Source organism: Balaenoptera borealis (genome assembly GCF_965194805.1).
Source record: "Balaenoptera borealis genome assembly, chromosome: 19".
In the NCBI taxonomy this organism is placed as follows: Eukaryota; Metazoa; Chordata; class Mammalia; order Artiodactyla; family Balaenopteridae; genus Balaenoptera; species Balaenoptera borealis.
The window spans coordinates 59304996-59320796 of record NC_138878.1 but is presented as its reverse complement, the minus strand read 5'-3'; the positions used below and the strand labels follow the sequence as shown (position 1 = coordinate 59320796).

General features: G+C 43.0%; 1 protein-coding gene across 2 annotated transcripts in view; it reads left to right on the top strand.

Annotated features, from left to right (window-relative positions):
* Nucleotides 1-15801, top strand: part of EXOC3L2 (exocyst complex component 3 like 2) — an 83502-nt gene that overhangs the window by 60852 nt on the left and 6849 nt on the right. Inside the window, exon 13 of one of the 2 annotated variants that reach the window (XR_014237597.1) lies at nucleotides 5744-5770. Coding sequence is in view for 1 of the 2 variants with exons in the window: in XM_082367850.1 (XP_082223976.1) it covers nucleotides 5744-5874 (131 nt within the window). In the remaining variant the exon portion in view is untranslated. Of the gene's footprint in view, nucleotides 1-5743; nucleotides 5875-15801 lie in introns of those variants that run through there. The other variant, XM_082367850.1, reaches the window with a different exon arrangement.

The following is a 15801-nucleotide window of genomic DNA, read 5'->3' as shown; positions in this document are numbered from 1 at the left end:
GGTCAGAAAAGATGCTTGATAAGATTTCAATTTTCTTAAATTTTCCGAGGCTTGATTTGTGACCCGAGATGTGATCTATCCTGGAGAATGTTCCATGTGCACTTGAGAAGAAAGTGTATTCTGCCACTTTTGGGTGGAATGCTCTGTAAATATCAATTAAATCTATCTGGCCTATTGTGTCTTTTAAAGCTTGTGTTTCCTTATTAATTTTCTGTTTGGATGATCTGTCCATTGGTGTAAGCGGGGTGTTAAAGTCCCCTACTATTATTGTGTTACTATCGATTTCCCCTTTCATGGTTGTTAGCATTTGCCTTATGTATTGAGGTGCTCCTATGTTGGGTGCATAAACATTTATAATTGTTATATCTTCTTCGTGGATTGATCCCCTGATCATTATGTAGTGTCCTTCCTTATCTCTTGTAACAGTCTTTATTTTAAAGTCTATTTTATCTGATATGAGTATTGCTACTCCAGCTTTCTTTTGATTTCCATTTGCATGGAATATCTTTTTCCTTCTCTTCACTTTCAGTCTGTATGTGTCACTAGGTCTGAAGTGGGTCTCTTGTAGACAGCATATATATGGGTCTTGTTTTTGTATCCATTCAGCAAGCCTGTGTCTTTTGGTTGGAGCATTTAATCCATTCCCGTTTAAGGTAATTATCAATATGTATGTTCCTATGACCATTTTCTTAATTGTTTTGGGTTTGTTTTTGTAGGTGCTTTTCTTCTCTTGTGTTTCCTACTTAGAGAAGTTCCTTTAGCATTTGTTGTAGAGCTGGTTTGGTGGCGCTGAATTCTCTTAGCTTTTGCTTGTCTGTAAAGCTTTTGATTTCTCCATCGAATCTGAATGAGATCCTTGCCGGGTAGAGTAATCTTGGTTGTAGGTTCTTCCCTTTCATCACTTTAAGTATATCATGCCACTCCCTTCTGGCTTGTAGAGTTTCTGCTGAGAAATCAGCTGTTAACCTTATGGGAGTTCCCTTGTATGCTATTTGTCATTTTTCCCTTGCTGCTTTCAATAATTTTTCTTTGTCTTTAATTTTTGCCAATTTGATTATTATGTGTCTCGGCATGTTTCTCCTTGGGTTTATCCTGTATGGGACTCTCTGTGCTTCCTGGACTTGGGTGACTATTTCCTTTCCCATGTTAGGGAAGTTTTCCACTATAATCTCTTCAAATATTTTCTCAGACTCTTTCTTTTTCTCTTCTTCTTCTGGGACCCCTATAATTCGAATGTTGGTGTGTTTAGTGTTGTCCCAGAGGTCTCTGAGACTGTCTTCAATTCTTTTCATTCTTTTTTCTTTATTCTGCTCCTTGGCAGTTATTTCCACCATTTTGTCTTCCAGCTCACTTATTCGTTCTTCTGCCTCAGTTATTCTGTTATTGATTCCTTCTAGTGTATTTTTCATTTCAGTTATTGTGTTGTTCATCTCTGTTTGTTTGTTCTTTAGTTCTTCTAGATCTTTGTTAAACATTTCTTGTATTTTCTCAATCCGTGCCTCCATTCTATTTCCGAGATTCTGGATCATCTTTACTATCATTACTCTGAATTGTTTTCAGGTAGATTGCCTATTTCCTCTTCATGTATTTGGTCTTGTGGGTCTTTACCTTGCTCCTTCATCTGTGACATATTTTTTTGCCATCTCATTTTTTTTGTTTTCCTTTTTTTAATGAGTGGGATTATGTTCCTGTCTTACTGGTTGTTTGGCCTGAGGCTTCCAACACTGGAGTTTGTAGGCTGTTGGGGAGAGCTGGGTCTTGGTGCTGAGATGAGGAGCTCCGGGAGACCTCACTCAGATGAATATTCCCTGGGGTCTGAGGTTCTCGTTAGTCCAGTGGTTCGGACTCGGAGCTCCCACCGCAGGAGCTTTGGCCTGACCCCCAGCTCGTGAACCAAGATCCTGCAAGCCACACAGGGCAGCAAAAAAAAAAGAGAGAACAATAACAAAGTAAAAAATAAAATTAGACTAGGAAACTAACAGATATGTTAGAAAAAAATAATAATAAAAATATAGATGAAACAATAACCGGAAGGTAAAACAGAACCACAATAGTAAAAAAGAGAAGGAGGAAAAAAAAGAAAAAAAGGTGGAAAAGGCCTTGGCTGTGGAGGGCAGGGCCTAAGGATGGGCGAGGTTTGGGCGGTGGCTGGGGCCTATGCTTAGGACCCATAGGGCTGGAAAAGGCCCTGGGGGGGTGGGGGGTGGGGCTTAGGCTCAACAGAACAGAAGGAGTCCAGCTGTGCCTCCCCCTCTGGTCTCAGAGGGTGGTGGACCCCAGCTGGGGGCCCAGCAGGCTTCCTGGGCTCGAGTTGGCCGGGCAAATGCCCTCTGCTCCTCTTCGGCTCCTCCCATCCAGGAGGGCCCCTCCCGCCTGCCTCTCCTGTTCTCTCCTGGCCTCCCTACTATGCCCCAGGACCAACCCGGCCCAGAGGGGACCTCTGAGGGCATAGGACCCAGCCAGAGAGCTGGGAAGACTTCCTTGGCCAACTGGGCAGAGGAAACGCTGGGCCCACTCGCCCCTGATCCGAGCCCCGGAGGGTCCCTCCAGGCATGGGAACCCCTCCCCCCTCTCAGCCACCCCTCAGGGGTGCCGGTCCTGTCCAGTCTCCACTTCTCCTCCCCCCTCAGTCCCCCCACATCCTACCGGTTCACTTGGGGGTTCTTCCTGTTTCCTTGGGCATTGGGTCCCCCACCAGCATCCAGCAGGTGCCCTCCCAAATTGATTTTTTAATTTACTCAACTGAATTTTTATTTAACATCCCAAATAGAAATTCTGTACCCATTAAACAATCATTCCCTATCCCCAGGTCCATGTAACCTCTATTCTACTTTCTGTCTTGATGAATCTGTGTATTCTAGATGCCATACATAAGATAAATCATACATATTTGTCTTTTAGTGTCTGGTTTTATTTCACTTGGCATAATGTTTTCAACATTTGTGCATGTTGCAGCATGTATCAGAATTTTGATCACTTTTCAGGCAGAATATTATTCCATTGTATGTATATACCACATTTTGTTTATTCATTCATCTGTTGATGGACATGTGGGTTGCTTCCACCTCTTGGCTATTGTGACTAATGCTACTATGAACATTCGTGTGCAAGTATCTGTTTGATTCCCTTCTTTTGATTCTTTTTGGTATATACCTAGAAGTAGAATTTCTGGATCATATAGTAATTCTATATTTAACTTTTTGAGAAAACTCCATACTGTTCTCCACAGTGGCCATCCTATTTACATTCTGACCAGTAATGCACAATTGCAATTTCTCCACATCCTTGCTAATTCTTGTTATTTTCAGGTTTTTTAAAAATAATTATCATTCTAACGGGAGTGAAGTGGTATCCATTGTGCTCTTGATTTGCATTTCCCTAATAAGCATATTTTTATGGGTTTTTTGGTCATTTGCATATCTTCTTTGGAGACATGTCTATTCAAGTCTTTTACCCATATTTGAATTGGGTTGTTTGTTTTGTTGTTGTTTAGTTGTGGGTGTTCTTTATATAGTCTAGATATGAATTCCCTGTTTTATATATAATTTGTGAATATTTTCCTCTATTCTGTGGGTCACCTTTTCACTTGTTGACAGTGTCATATGAATGATTCACAAAATTTTGAATTTTAATAAAGTCCAATTTATCTATTTTTGTTGTCACCTGTGCTTTTGATGTCATATCTGTGAAATCCTTGCAAAACTGTAGCTTTGTGTCAAGTCTTGAAATCAGAAATTGTGAGTCCTCCAGCTTTGTTCTTCTTTTTCAAGATCGTTTTGGCTATTCAGGGTCCGTTAAGATTCTATATGAATTTTAGGATGTATTTTTCTGCAAAAAAACTCTGTTGGGATTTTGATAGAGATTGTGTTGAATCTGTAGATCACTTTGGGTAATACTGATTGATATCTTAACAATATATTAAGACTTCCAATCCATGAAAATAGGATGTCTTTCTATTTATTTATTTGTGTCTTCTTTAATTTCTTTCAGTGATGTTTTATGGTTTTCAGTGTACAAGTTTTTCTGCCTCCTTGGTTAAGTTTATTCCTATTTTTAAATTATTTTTGATGCTATTGTAGATGGAATGTTTTCTTAATCTCTTTTTTGGTTTGTTCATTCTTAGTGTATAGAAAACAACTGATTTGTGTGTGTCTGTTTTGAATCTGCAACTTTATGAATTCGTTTATTGTTTTAACAAGTTTTTTGTGGAATCTTTAGGGTTTTCTATGTATAAGATCATGTTGTCTGCAAACCCAGTTAATTTTTCTTCTTCTTTTCCAATTTGGATACCTTCCACTACACTTTCTTGCCTAATTGTTCTGTCTAGGACTTCCAGTACTTCGTTAAATAGAAGTGGTAAAGCTGGCATTTTTGTCTTGTTCCTGATCTTAGAGGAAAAGCTTTTGGTCTTTCACCACTGAGTATGATGTCAACTGTGGGCTTTTCATAAAAGGCCTGATTATGTTAAGGTAATTTCCTTCTGTTCCTAGTTTGTTGGATATTTTCATCATGAAAAATTTTGAATTTTGTCAAATGCTTTTTCTGCCTCAATTGAGATAATCATGTGTTTTTTTCTTCTTTCTGTCACTGTTATTGCATTACATTAATAATTTATAATCTATAAGTAATTAAGTAATTAATATATGCATTTGTCTTTTAAATTCTATAGAAAATTAAAAGTGGGGAATTCCCTGGTGGTCCAGTGGTTAGGGCTCAGCGCTTTCACTGCCATAGCCCAGGTTCAACCCCTGGTCAGGGAACAAAGATCCTGCAAGCCAAGTGGCACGGACAAAAAAAAAAATTAATTAATTAAAAAAAAAGTGGAGTTACAATTCAAGATTAAAATAATACTGGCTTTTATATTTGCCAGGGTATTACCTTTATGGGAGGACTTTGTATCTTCATATGGCTTCGAGTTACTGTTTAACTTATTTTCATTTCAACCTGAAGGACCCCCTTTAATGTTTCTTGCAGGGCAGGTCTAGTGGTAATGAACTCCTTCAACTTCTGTTTATCTGGGTAAATAGTGATTCCTCTGCTTTAGGGGAGAAAAAGCACAGTGCTTGGAGAGTGGGTGCTGGCATAAAGACTATTTTGAGCTGAAGACATTTGAGAATCAATAAACGTAGGAGAGGCTTTCTCTGAACTCCCCTTATCTACCTAAAAAACGATCCTTAAAAAAAAAAAAAAAGAACTCACTTGTCAGAAATTGCTTCCCTAGTAGAGTAGACCAGAAGTCGACACCACAACCCAGACAGATATTGTCACAAACTATCAAATTGCCTATCTGTTCTCCTTAAGCCCCGTTTATCTTCCATAAAAATCATTTGCTCTCCCATAAGTGGCCTCTCTCCCCCTCCCTTTCCCCGTGAAGACGGTATATAAGCTTTCAACTCTCACTGCTTTTGAGGGGTACTCTTCTTTTCTGATACAACCATGCACGTGAAATTAAAAATTAATATATTTGGGGAGGGATAATTTGGGAATTTGGGATTAACGGATACACACTATTATATATAAAATAGATAAACAACAAGGACCTACTATTATATATAACACAGGGAACTATATTCAATATCTTGTAATAAACCATAATGGAAAAGAATCTGAAAAAGAATACATACATATATATCAACTGAATCACTTTGCTGTATACCTGAAACACTATAAACCAACTATACTTCAATTCTTAAAAGTTAATAAGTTTGTCTGCCTTTTCTCCTGTTAATCTGCCTGTCATCAGGTTAGTTCGCAGACCCAGCCATTGGAGACCCAGGAGAGCAGAAGGAAAGTCTTCCCTCCCCTATGGTTTCCGGCAACGGGGATGAGATCTCATTGGCTGGAACGTTCTGCCCACTCTGGAGGCAGCAAAAGGTAAGACTTCTTTTCTCTGCGTGGGGTCTGATCAAACCCAGCAGTACAAGACTCTACAGTATTTCTCCCTTCTAAACTTACCTTAGCTGGAGAAAACATTAGTATGAACTAGTTTTGGGGGTGTATAGTGATCCTTGTGTTTTTTCTCTTGAGTACTCTGGGTTTTAATTCATCCTTTCCCTTCCAGAGATGGTCATTGTGTTCCTTTGCCTGTATGTGTGTGTGTATATATATATTTTTTTTTTCAGATTCTTTTTTGTTAGAGGTTATTACAAGATATTGAATGTAGTTCCTTGTGCTAAAAGTAGGTCCTTGTTGTTTATCTATTTTATATATAGTAATTTGTATCTGTTAATCCCAAACTCCTAATTTATCCCTCCCCCACCATTTCCCCTTTGGTAACCATAAGTCTGTTTTCTATGTCTATAAGTCTGTTTCTGTTTTGTAAATAAGTTCATTTGTATCATTTTTTTAGATTCCACATATAGGTGATATCACATGGTATTTGTCTTTCTCTTTCTGATGTACTTCGCTTAGTATGATAATCTCTAGGTCCATCCATGTTGCTGCAAATGGCATTATTTCTTTTTTTTATGGCTGAGTAATATTCCATTATATATATGTACCACATCTTCTTTATCCATTCATCTGTCGATGGACACTTAGGTTGCTTCCATGTCTTGGCTATTGTAAATAGTGCTGCAATGAACACTGGGGTGCACGTGTCTTTTCAAATTAGAGTTTTCTCTGGATATATGCCCAGGAGTGGGACTGCTGGATCATATAGTAGCTCTATGTTTTTTTTTGAGGAACCGCCATACTGTTCTCCATAGTGGCTGCACCAATTTACATTCCCACCAACAGTATAGGAGGGATCCCTTTTCTCCACATCCTCTCCATCATTTATTATTTGTAGATTTTTGATGATGGTTGTCTCTTGTGTTGATTGTCATTAGGAGAATCATAAGGTAGAAGAAAGGCAAAGGCTCTACAAGCCTGGGGTTTAACCTGGCCTCACAGCTTGGTGAGTTTACAGTTCCCAGACTGGCATCTATCTAGACAAACTTTGCTGTGGGTCACCCATAAAAAAAACAAACCAGATGAAACTCTCTTTTCATCTCCTCTGGTGTCCTGAGAGCTTGGCTTTGTAACCAGTGAGAACACTCTCTCTGGTTTGCCCAGCTGGGGGGCGCAGCTTGCATCAGGTGGCTGGCCAGCAGGGTGTAGGAAGCCCAGATGCGAAGTGACAAGCAGCACTTTCTTTCTCTGATGGTGCCAGCTCTCAGGGGAGTTTGTTTTAATTAGGAGTCCAAGTCCATCAGGGGCTGTGTTGCTCTAACCTTGTTGCCTCGTCGGTGCTGGGAAAATCCCATCCCAGTCTTGACTGCCTGTAATCACAGATTACCAGGTCTGTGACTGGAAGTGTCTCGTTTCTGTGGGAATCTGGAGACATGAGTTTTCATAAATATTTTTTACCACCTGCGGCAATAAGGATCTTTGCCTCCTTAAGGTCTATCTTTGGGAGTGGCCTTTTGGACCATGGGAGCTATGTCTTCTGCAACCAATTTGGGTGATGCCTCTTGGATCCACGGTGAACATTTATTCTAAGCCAGGAAAATTACCTCTGGGTCTTGCCATAAAAAGGCTTACTGGATTGAGTCACTACTAGAATGGATACACCTTTGAAGATCCTACCCATCAATGGTGAGATAAGGGATCCTTTGATTTGGAAAAACATTTACACTTTTAAAAGATTTTAGAGGGGACTTCCCTGGTGGTCCAGTGGTAAAGAATCTGCCTTCCAATGCAGGGGACGTGGGTTCGATCCCTGGTCGGGGAACTAAGATCCTGCATGCCCCAGGGCAACTAAGGCCGGGTACCACAACTACTGAGCCTGCACACCTCAGTGAGAGAGCCAGCGTGCTGCAAACTACAGAGCCCACGTGCCCTGGAGCCCATGCGCCACAACTAGAGAAGAGAAAACCCGCAGGCCACAACTAGAGAGAAGCCCGCGCGCAACAAAGAGCCCACGTGCCGCAACTAAGACCCGAAGCAGCCAAAAAAAAAAGATTTTAGAGACCTCTCATCCTAAATAAGTGTCCTGTTGTTACCAAGATCAAATTGATAGAAGGACGCAAAAGAGCATTCTGGCTAACCTTAGGGACTCCTTTAACAAGAGTAAAAAAGAGAAATCAGACTTAGAACAAAAATGAAAATCCACAGCCCCCATAAATTCCCCTTTTCCACCCTCCTATATGCCGCTTTACAACCAACTCCCTGTCCCTGACCCTCCAGAAGATCTTTGGATCTCTGGGTCCCTGCCCCAAATCCCCCTCCCCAAATCTAATCTCACCTCCTCAGCAAATTCCTAAAACTCCTCCAACCTCCCCAGAAAATCTCTCAAACACCCAGCTGCGAGCATTAAGTTCCCTTTCCCTGCAAGAATTCCAGAAAGCACTCTGGCAGGATCCTCCAGGTCTGGGGGATATAGGTTATTTATGTAAATACTGATGTTGAGGAAGAAAACTGGCAGAGGCTTCAGGACCTGTCTTGCCATCTCTGGCAATTAGGAGTACTTCCCAGGGCTCTGTAATCAAAACCCATCAGCTTCAGGCTTTCCCAGGCAAAGGGCTTGGTGAATGTATCCTGGACCCCCAACACAAAGAGTTCACGTGCCCTGGACACCAGCAGATCTTTTAAACTACAAAGCCCTTTTACTCCCACTTTCAGAAGATCCTGCCAAATGTCGAGAGGAGCTAGAAAGATTAGTGGCCATTTATAACCCTGCTCATAGGGGCAGCTTGTAAGGGGTGTTCTTTCCACCCGTGATTATACTATAGTTATACGCCAAGACCTCCTGGAGAAAACTCCCCACACTGGGGAAACTGGTGGCCAATCCTTCCCATGCCCTCCTGCAAATGACCAGGAAATGATGCAGGTAGAGGCTGATAGGGATGATGCTGAAGGCCTTTCCTCCAAAGGTGAACTGGTTCCAGGGTGAATTGTGCGCTCAGAAAGAAGACGAACATCCCCAGATCTCTGTGGAAGGATCTCTGTGCAGACTTTTCAAAGACACACCGCATCAAACCCAAAAGCCCCAGAACACAGAAATCTTTTGATTTCTGCTTTAGCTGGAAATCTTCTCCCTGATATAAAGAGGCAAATCCAAAATCGTGCAGTTGGGATGGACAATCTCTCAATGTTATTACAGAGACTGCTTCTCAACTCTTTTAAAATAGCCTGCAGACAGGGAGATCAGCTCAGTGCTTTGTGACCACCTAGAGGGGTGGGATAGGGAGGGTAGGAGGGAGGGAGACGCAAGAGGGAAGAGATATGGGAACATATGTATATGTATAACTGATTCACTTTGTTATAAAGCAGAAACCAACACACCATTGTAAAGCAAATATATTCCAGTAAAGATGTTAAATAAATAAATAAATAAATAATATAATAAAATAGCCTGCAGGAAAGCAGGAGAAAAAAGCAATTAAAATCAACAGTCCTTGCCTTTGTCCCAAGACAACTGCACATTCTGTAAAAAGCCAGGCATTGGGAAAACAGTTGTCCTGAACTTCAAATAAAGGAAAGCTTAAAAAGCAATCATCCAGGGGACTTCCCTGGTGGCGCAGTGGTTAAGAATCCGCCTGCCAATGCAGGGAACACGGGTTCGAGCCCTGGTCCGGGAAGATCCCACATGCCGCGGAGCGGCTAAGCCCATGGGCCACAACTACTGAGCCTGTGCTCTAAAGCCCGCGAGCCACAACTACTGAAGCCCGCACGCCTAGAGCCCGTGCTCCACAACAAGAGAAGCCACCACAATGAGAAGCCTGCACACCACGACAAAGAGTAGCCCCCGCTTGCCGCAACTAGAGAAAGCCTGCACACAGCAACGAAGACCCAACACAGCCAAAAAAAAAAAAAAAGCAATCATCCTAGAACACCGAGCCCTCAGAGGGTCCGTTCTCCCCCTTCTGGGGGCAATTCCCCATCAAGGACAAGGTCAGTCTATCCTCAGTCACACCCCAGCACCCAACATTTAACTTAAGATAGAGAATCGGGGGACTTCTCTGGTGGTCCAGTGGATGAGACTCCGTGCTCCCAATGCAAGGGGCCCGGGTTCGATCCCTGATTGGGGAACTAGATCCTGCATGCATGCCACAACTATGAAGCCTGCATGCCGTAACTAAAGATCCAGTGTGCTGCAACTAAAACCCAGCGCAGCCTAAATAAATAAATGAATATTTTTTTAAAAAAGGACCTGGAATTGGATTTCTTTTTTTAAAAATTTATTTATGTGCTCACTTCGGCAGCACATATACTAAAATTAGAACGATACAGAGATTAGCATGGCCCCTGCACAAGGATGACACACAAATTTGTGAGGTGTTCCACATTTTTTCACTTTGTTATAAAGCAGAAACTAATCCAGCCGCTATCCTCACAGCAACCCCCGCTGACGCAGCCTGGTTTACAGTGATTGACCTCTGCTCAGCTTTCTTTCCCCCGCTGTTGATTCCTCACTCACAATTTCTCTCTGCAATTGCGTTTAGAGGGAGACGATTAACACGGACTCATGTACCTCAGGGATGTTGTGAGTCTTCCTCTATTATCTTCCCAAGTCCTTACAGTTGACTTTGCTTTGTAGCCTTTACCCCAGGCCCCACCCTTGCTCAATACATGGGGGATCTCTTACTCTGTAACTAGACAAGCAGGGTGATAGACAGACCCTCTCATTCTCCTTAGGGCACTCACTCTCTTTTGTATATAAGTTCATTTGTATTATTTTTTTAGATTCCACATATAAGTGATATCATATATTTGCCTTCCTCTGACATACTTCACTCAGTGTGACAATCTCTAGGTCCATCCATGTTGCTGCAAATGGCATTATTTTGTTCTTTTTTATGGCTGAGTAATATTCCATTGCATATATATATACCACATCTTCTTTATCCATTCCTCTGTTGATGGACATTTAGGTTGCTTCCATATCTTGGCTATTGTAAACAATGCTGCAATGAACATCCGTCCCCTGAAACTTTAAAATCATCATTGTCCACACCCCCAGCTCTTGGCTGACCTCATTCTGACAAAGCTTTTCACCTCTATTGCCACGAAGATGGTGGAATTGCTGTAGGTATTTTAGGACAACTTTTTGGCTTCTCAGATAAGTCCTGTAGCATATTTCCCAGGTCAGTTAGACCCTGTGGCATCAGGCACGGCCCCCTGAGCCACCACCCTCACACGGGGCTCCCCGGTCCCCTCTGCTCCCCCTGCTGTTCCTGTGACACGGCCCCTCTCTACACAGTGGCCCTGGGAACCCACCCCACCATCATCTTCCCCGTCGCTGTAACACTTTAAACCCATTTGCGTTACTGTCCCTCCCTGGTGATGGAGAGCCCCACCCTATCCACCCGATTGCCCTGCAACTAGGGAAATGGTCTCAAAGCCATGAGAGCACCTCTTAGACACCCCCTCAGACAACCCGGACTTCTATTTTGCAGTGGCTCCTGTAGATGAAATTCCTGGGGATACCTAATCACCAGTCATGCCCAAATTTCCCCACATGAAATACTGGAGGTATATGCTTTGCCCACTATAAAATCAGCCCAGGCAGCCCAGCTCATAGCTCTTCCTAGAGCTTGCAAACAGGCAGTACATACACCGACTCCAGATATGCTTTTGGAGTCTGCTGCACTGGTGTCGCGTGTGGAAATCCCACGGATTCTTATTAACCTCTGCTGGTACCCCGACCGCCAACAGGGATATCGTTGCTGCCCTATTACGGTCTAGTTGACCTCCCTGCTAAAATCACTGCTGTTCTCCGTGGAGACCACACCATGGAGACTGACACCCCATCTCCAGGGAAGGACAGAGGCCGTAAGTCTGCTGAACGCCCTACCCACCGCACCCCTTCTCCACCCAATGTCTAAACCTGCTTTTATCCCTGACCGACATTACCAGTTAGTCAGGTAAGTGCCCCACAAACTGAAAAAGACAAATGGCTACAAAAGGGTGCCAAACAGTATGTCCTGAGGATGTAACGTAGGGCATGGAGACTGTAGTTCATAACACTGCATCGCATATTTGAAAATGGCTGAGAGAGTAGATCTTACAACTCTTTATCACGAGGAAGAAAAATTGTTTTTTTAACTATGTATGGTGACGAATGTTAACTAGACTTATTGTGATCATTTCACAATATATACAAATATCGAATCACTATGTTGTGTACCCGAAACTAATATAATGTTGTATGTCGGGACTTCCCTGGCGGCCCAGTGGTTAAGACTCCACGCTTCCCCTGCAGGGGGCCCGGGTTCGATCCCTGGTTGGGGAACTAAGATCCCACAGGCCAAGATGCAGCCAAAAAAAAAAGTCAATTACACCTAAATTTTTTAAAAAATGAACCAAGCATTCACTAGCGGATTATACATTGGGCCAAATGGACTTCCAGTGGCCCCCTCCCTTTCTTTTTTTTTTTTTATTGAGCTATAATTTGACCTTCTGGCTGCCTTATCTCCCATTAGGTGGGACCTGAGTGCAGATGGGCGGCAGCAAAGCAACTAAAGGACAATGGGTTCTGCCCCAGCATCCATAAAATTTCTCATCAAAGTATTTCCTGATGTGCTGTTTGGGACTCTCAGCAGGTCTCTGGAGAACAGCTTATCTCAGGAAATCCTCCAAGGTCCACACTGACCCTTGCACTGTCCCACACGGGTTCCATACATTGACCTCCGGCTTCAGGCTATTTCCGCTGTTTGCTGATTGCATGTTTACTGGAGGGGCTGGAGGTTATCCAACTAGAAGTGCTGACGCTATGACGGTGGAAAAGAAGTGAATAACTGAGATTATCCCTCAGTTTGGTATTCCTCTGTGGCTGGAATCAGACCAAGGAACGGCGGAAATAAATACATAAATACATAAATAAATTTACAGCAGAAACAAGCTGCTTGCTTTGCACAGACTCTGGGATGCTCCTTAAAATGTCATACCTTGTAACATCCTCAATCATCAGGGCAAGTGGAACATAAAAATCTTGACCTAAAAAGGACTTCAGGAAAAAAACCTGGCAAGAAATTAACTAGAAGCATTACCCCTGGCCCTTATAAAAATACAAAATACACCAAATACAATAGGAGACATGGTTAACTCCTTTTGAAATAGTTTTGGGGCACCCTAGGCCTACTGGCATTTCTCTTGTTTGTTTCTTTGTTTGTTTTTCTACTGGCATTTCTAAAACGTCCATTCCTCCACGGAGTGAACATTATGGGGACCTGAGTAAGCAATTTGACGCTATGACTCGCTATGTACAAGAACTAACTGGTACAGGCAGACCTCGGAGATATTTCGAGTTCGGTTCCAGATCACCGTGATAAAGTGAATATTGCAATAAAGCGAGTCACAAGAATGTTTTGGTTTCCCAGTGCATATAAAAGTTATGTTCACACTATAGTCTATTAAGTGTGCAATAGCATGATGTCTAAAAAAATAATGTGCCTACCTGAATTTAAAAATACTTTCTTGCTAAAAACATACTAACCATCATCTGAGCCTTCAACAAGTCATACTCTTGTTGTGCTGGAGGGTCCTGCCTCACTGCTGGTGGCTGCTGACTGATCAGGGGGGTGGGCGCTGAAGGGTTGGGGAGCTGTGGCAATTTCTTAAAATAAGACAACAATGAAGTTTGCCGCATCGATTGACTCTTTCTTTCACAATTTCTCTGTAGCCTGCAGTGTTGTTTGAGAGCATTTACCCGCAGAAGAACTTTCAAAATTGGAGTCAATCCTCTCAAACCCTACTGCTGCTTTATCAACTACGTTTATGTCATATTCTAAATCCTTTGTTGTCGTTTCAACAATCTTCACCAGGAATAGATGCCAACGCAAAAAACCACTTTCTTTGCTCACCCATTAGAAACGACTCCTGGACTTCCCTGGTGGCGCAGTGGTTAAGAATCTGCCTGCCAATGCAGGGGACACGGGTTCGAACCCTGGTCCAGGAAGATCTCACAGGCCGCAAAGCAACTAAGCCCATGTGCCACAACTACTAAGCCTGCGTTCTAGAGCCCGTGAGCCACAACTACTGAGCCCGCGAGCCACAACTACTGAAGCCCGCGCGCCTAGAGCCTGTGCTGTGCAAAAAGAGAAGCCACCACAATGGGAAGCCCGTGCACCACAACGAAGAGTAGCCCCCGCTCACCGCAACTAGAGAAAGCCTGCACACAGAACAAAGACCTAACGCAGCCAAAAAAAAACAAAGAAGAAAAGAAAGAAACAACTCCTCATTCATTAAAGTTTTTCCATGAGATTGCAGCAATTCAATCACATCTTCAGACTCCACTTCTAATTCTAGTTCTCTTGCTATTTCCACCCCATCTGTGGTTACTTCCTCCACCAAAGTCTTGAACTCCTCAAAGTCATCCATGAGGGTTAGAATCAGCTTCATCCAAACTCTTATTAATGTTGGTATTTTGACCTCTTCCCATGAATCACAAATCTTCTTAATGGCATCTAGAATGGTGAGTCCTTTCCAGAAGGTTTCAAAATTTACTTTGCTGGGACTTCCCTGGTGGCACAGTGGTTAAGAATCTGCCTGCCAATGCAGGGGACATGGGTTCAATTCCTGGTCCGAGAAGATCCCACATGCCGCGGAGCAACTAAGCCCATGCACCACAACTACTGAGCCTGCGCTCTAGGGCCTGCGTGCCTCAACTACTGAGCCCGTGTGCTGCAACTACTGAAGCTCGCGTGCCTAGAGCCCGTGCTCCGCAACAAGAGAAGCCACCACAATGAGAAGCCCGTGCACCACAACGAAGAGTAGCCCCTGCTTGCCACAACTAGAGAAAGCCTGCGTGCAGCGACAAAGACCCAACGCAGCCAAAAATAAATAAAAATATATATTAAAAAATGTACTTTGCCCAGATCTATCAGAGGAATCACTATCTATGGCAGCTATAGCTTTAGGAACTGTATGTACATTGAAAATTTCTTTCAATTCAAAGTGTAGCCTCCTTTATTAATTACTTAGCTAGATCTTCTGGGTAACTTGCTGCATCTTCTCCATCAGCACTTGCTGCTTCACTTTGCACTTTTATGTTACGGAGGCGGCTTCTTTCCTTAAACCTCAGGAACCAACCTCTGCTCGCTTCAAACTTTTCTTCTGCAGCTTCCTCACGTCTCTCAGCCTTCACAGAATTCAAGAGAGTCAGAGCCTTGCTCTGGAGGAGGCTTTGGCTGAAGCGAATGTTGTGGCTGGTTTGAACTTCTCTCCAGACCACTCACACTTTCTCCGTATCAGCAATAAGGCTGTTTGGCTTTCTTATCATTCGCGTGTTCACTGGAGTAGGACTTTTCATTTCCTTCAAGAACTTTTCCTTTGCAATCACAACTTGGCTAAACTGTTCGGCAAGAGAAGCCAAGCTTTCGGTCTACCTTGGCTTTCAACATGCCTTCATTAAGCTTAATCCTTTCTAGTTTTGTTTTTTTTCTTTTTTTTTGGCCTCACCACGTGGCTTGTGGGATCTTAGGTCCCCGACCAGGGATTGAACCCCTGCCCGCTGCAGTGGAAGCGCAGAGTTCTAACCACTGGACCGCCAGGGAAGTCCCCTCTAGCTTCTGATTTTAAGTGAGAGACACGTGACTCTTCCTTTCGTTTGAACACTTAGAGGTTCCTGTAGCGTTATTAATTGGCCTAATTTCGATATTGTTGTGTCTCAGGGAACAGGGAGGCCCGAGGAGAGGGAGAGAGACAGAGGAAGGGCCGGTCGGTAGAGCAGTCAGAACACACACAATATCAATTAAGTTCGCCATCTTATATACGGGTGCTGCTCCTGGCACCCCAAAAACAATTACAACAGTGACATCAAGGATCACTGAGCACAGACTATCATAGCAAATAGAGCATTAATGAAAAAGTTTGAAA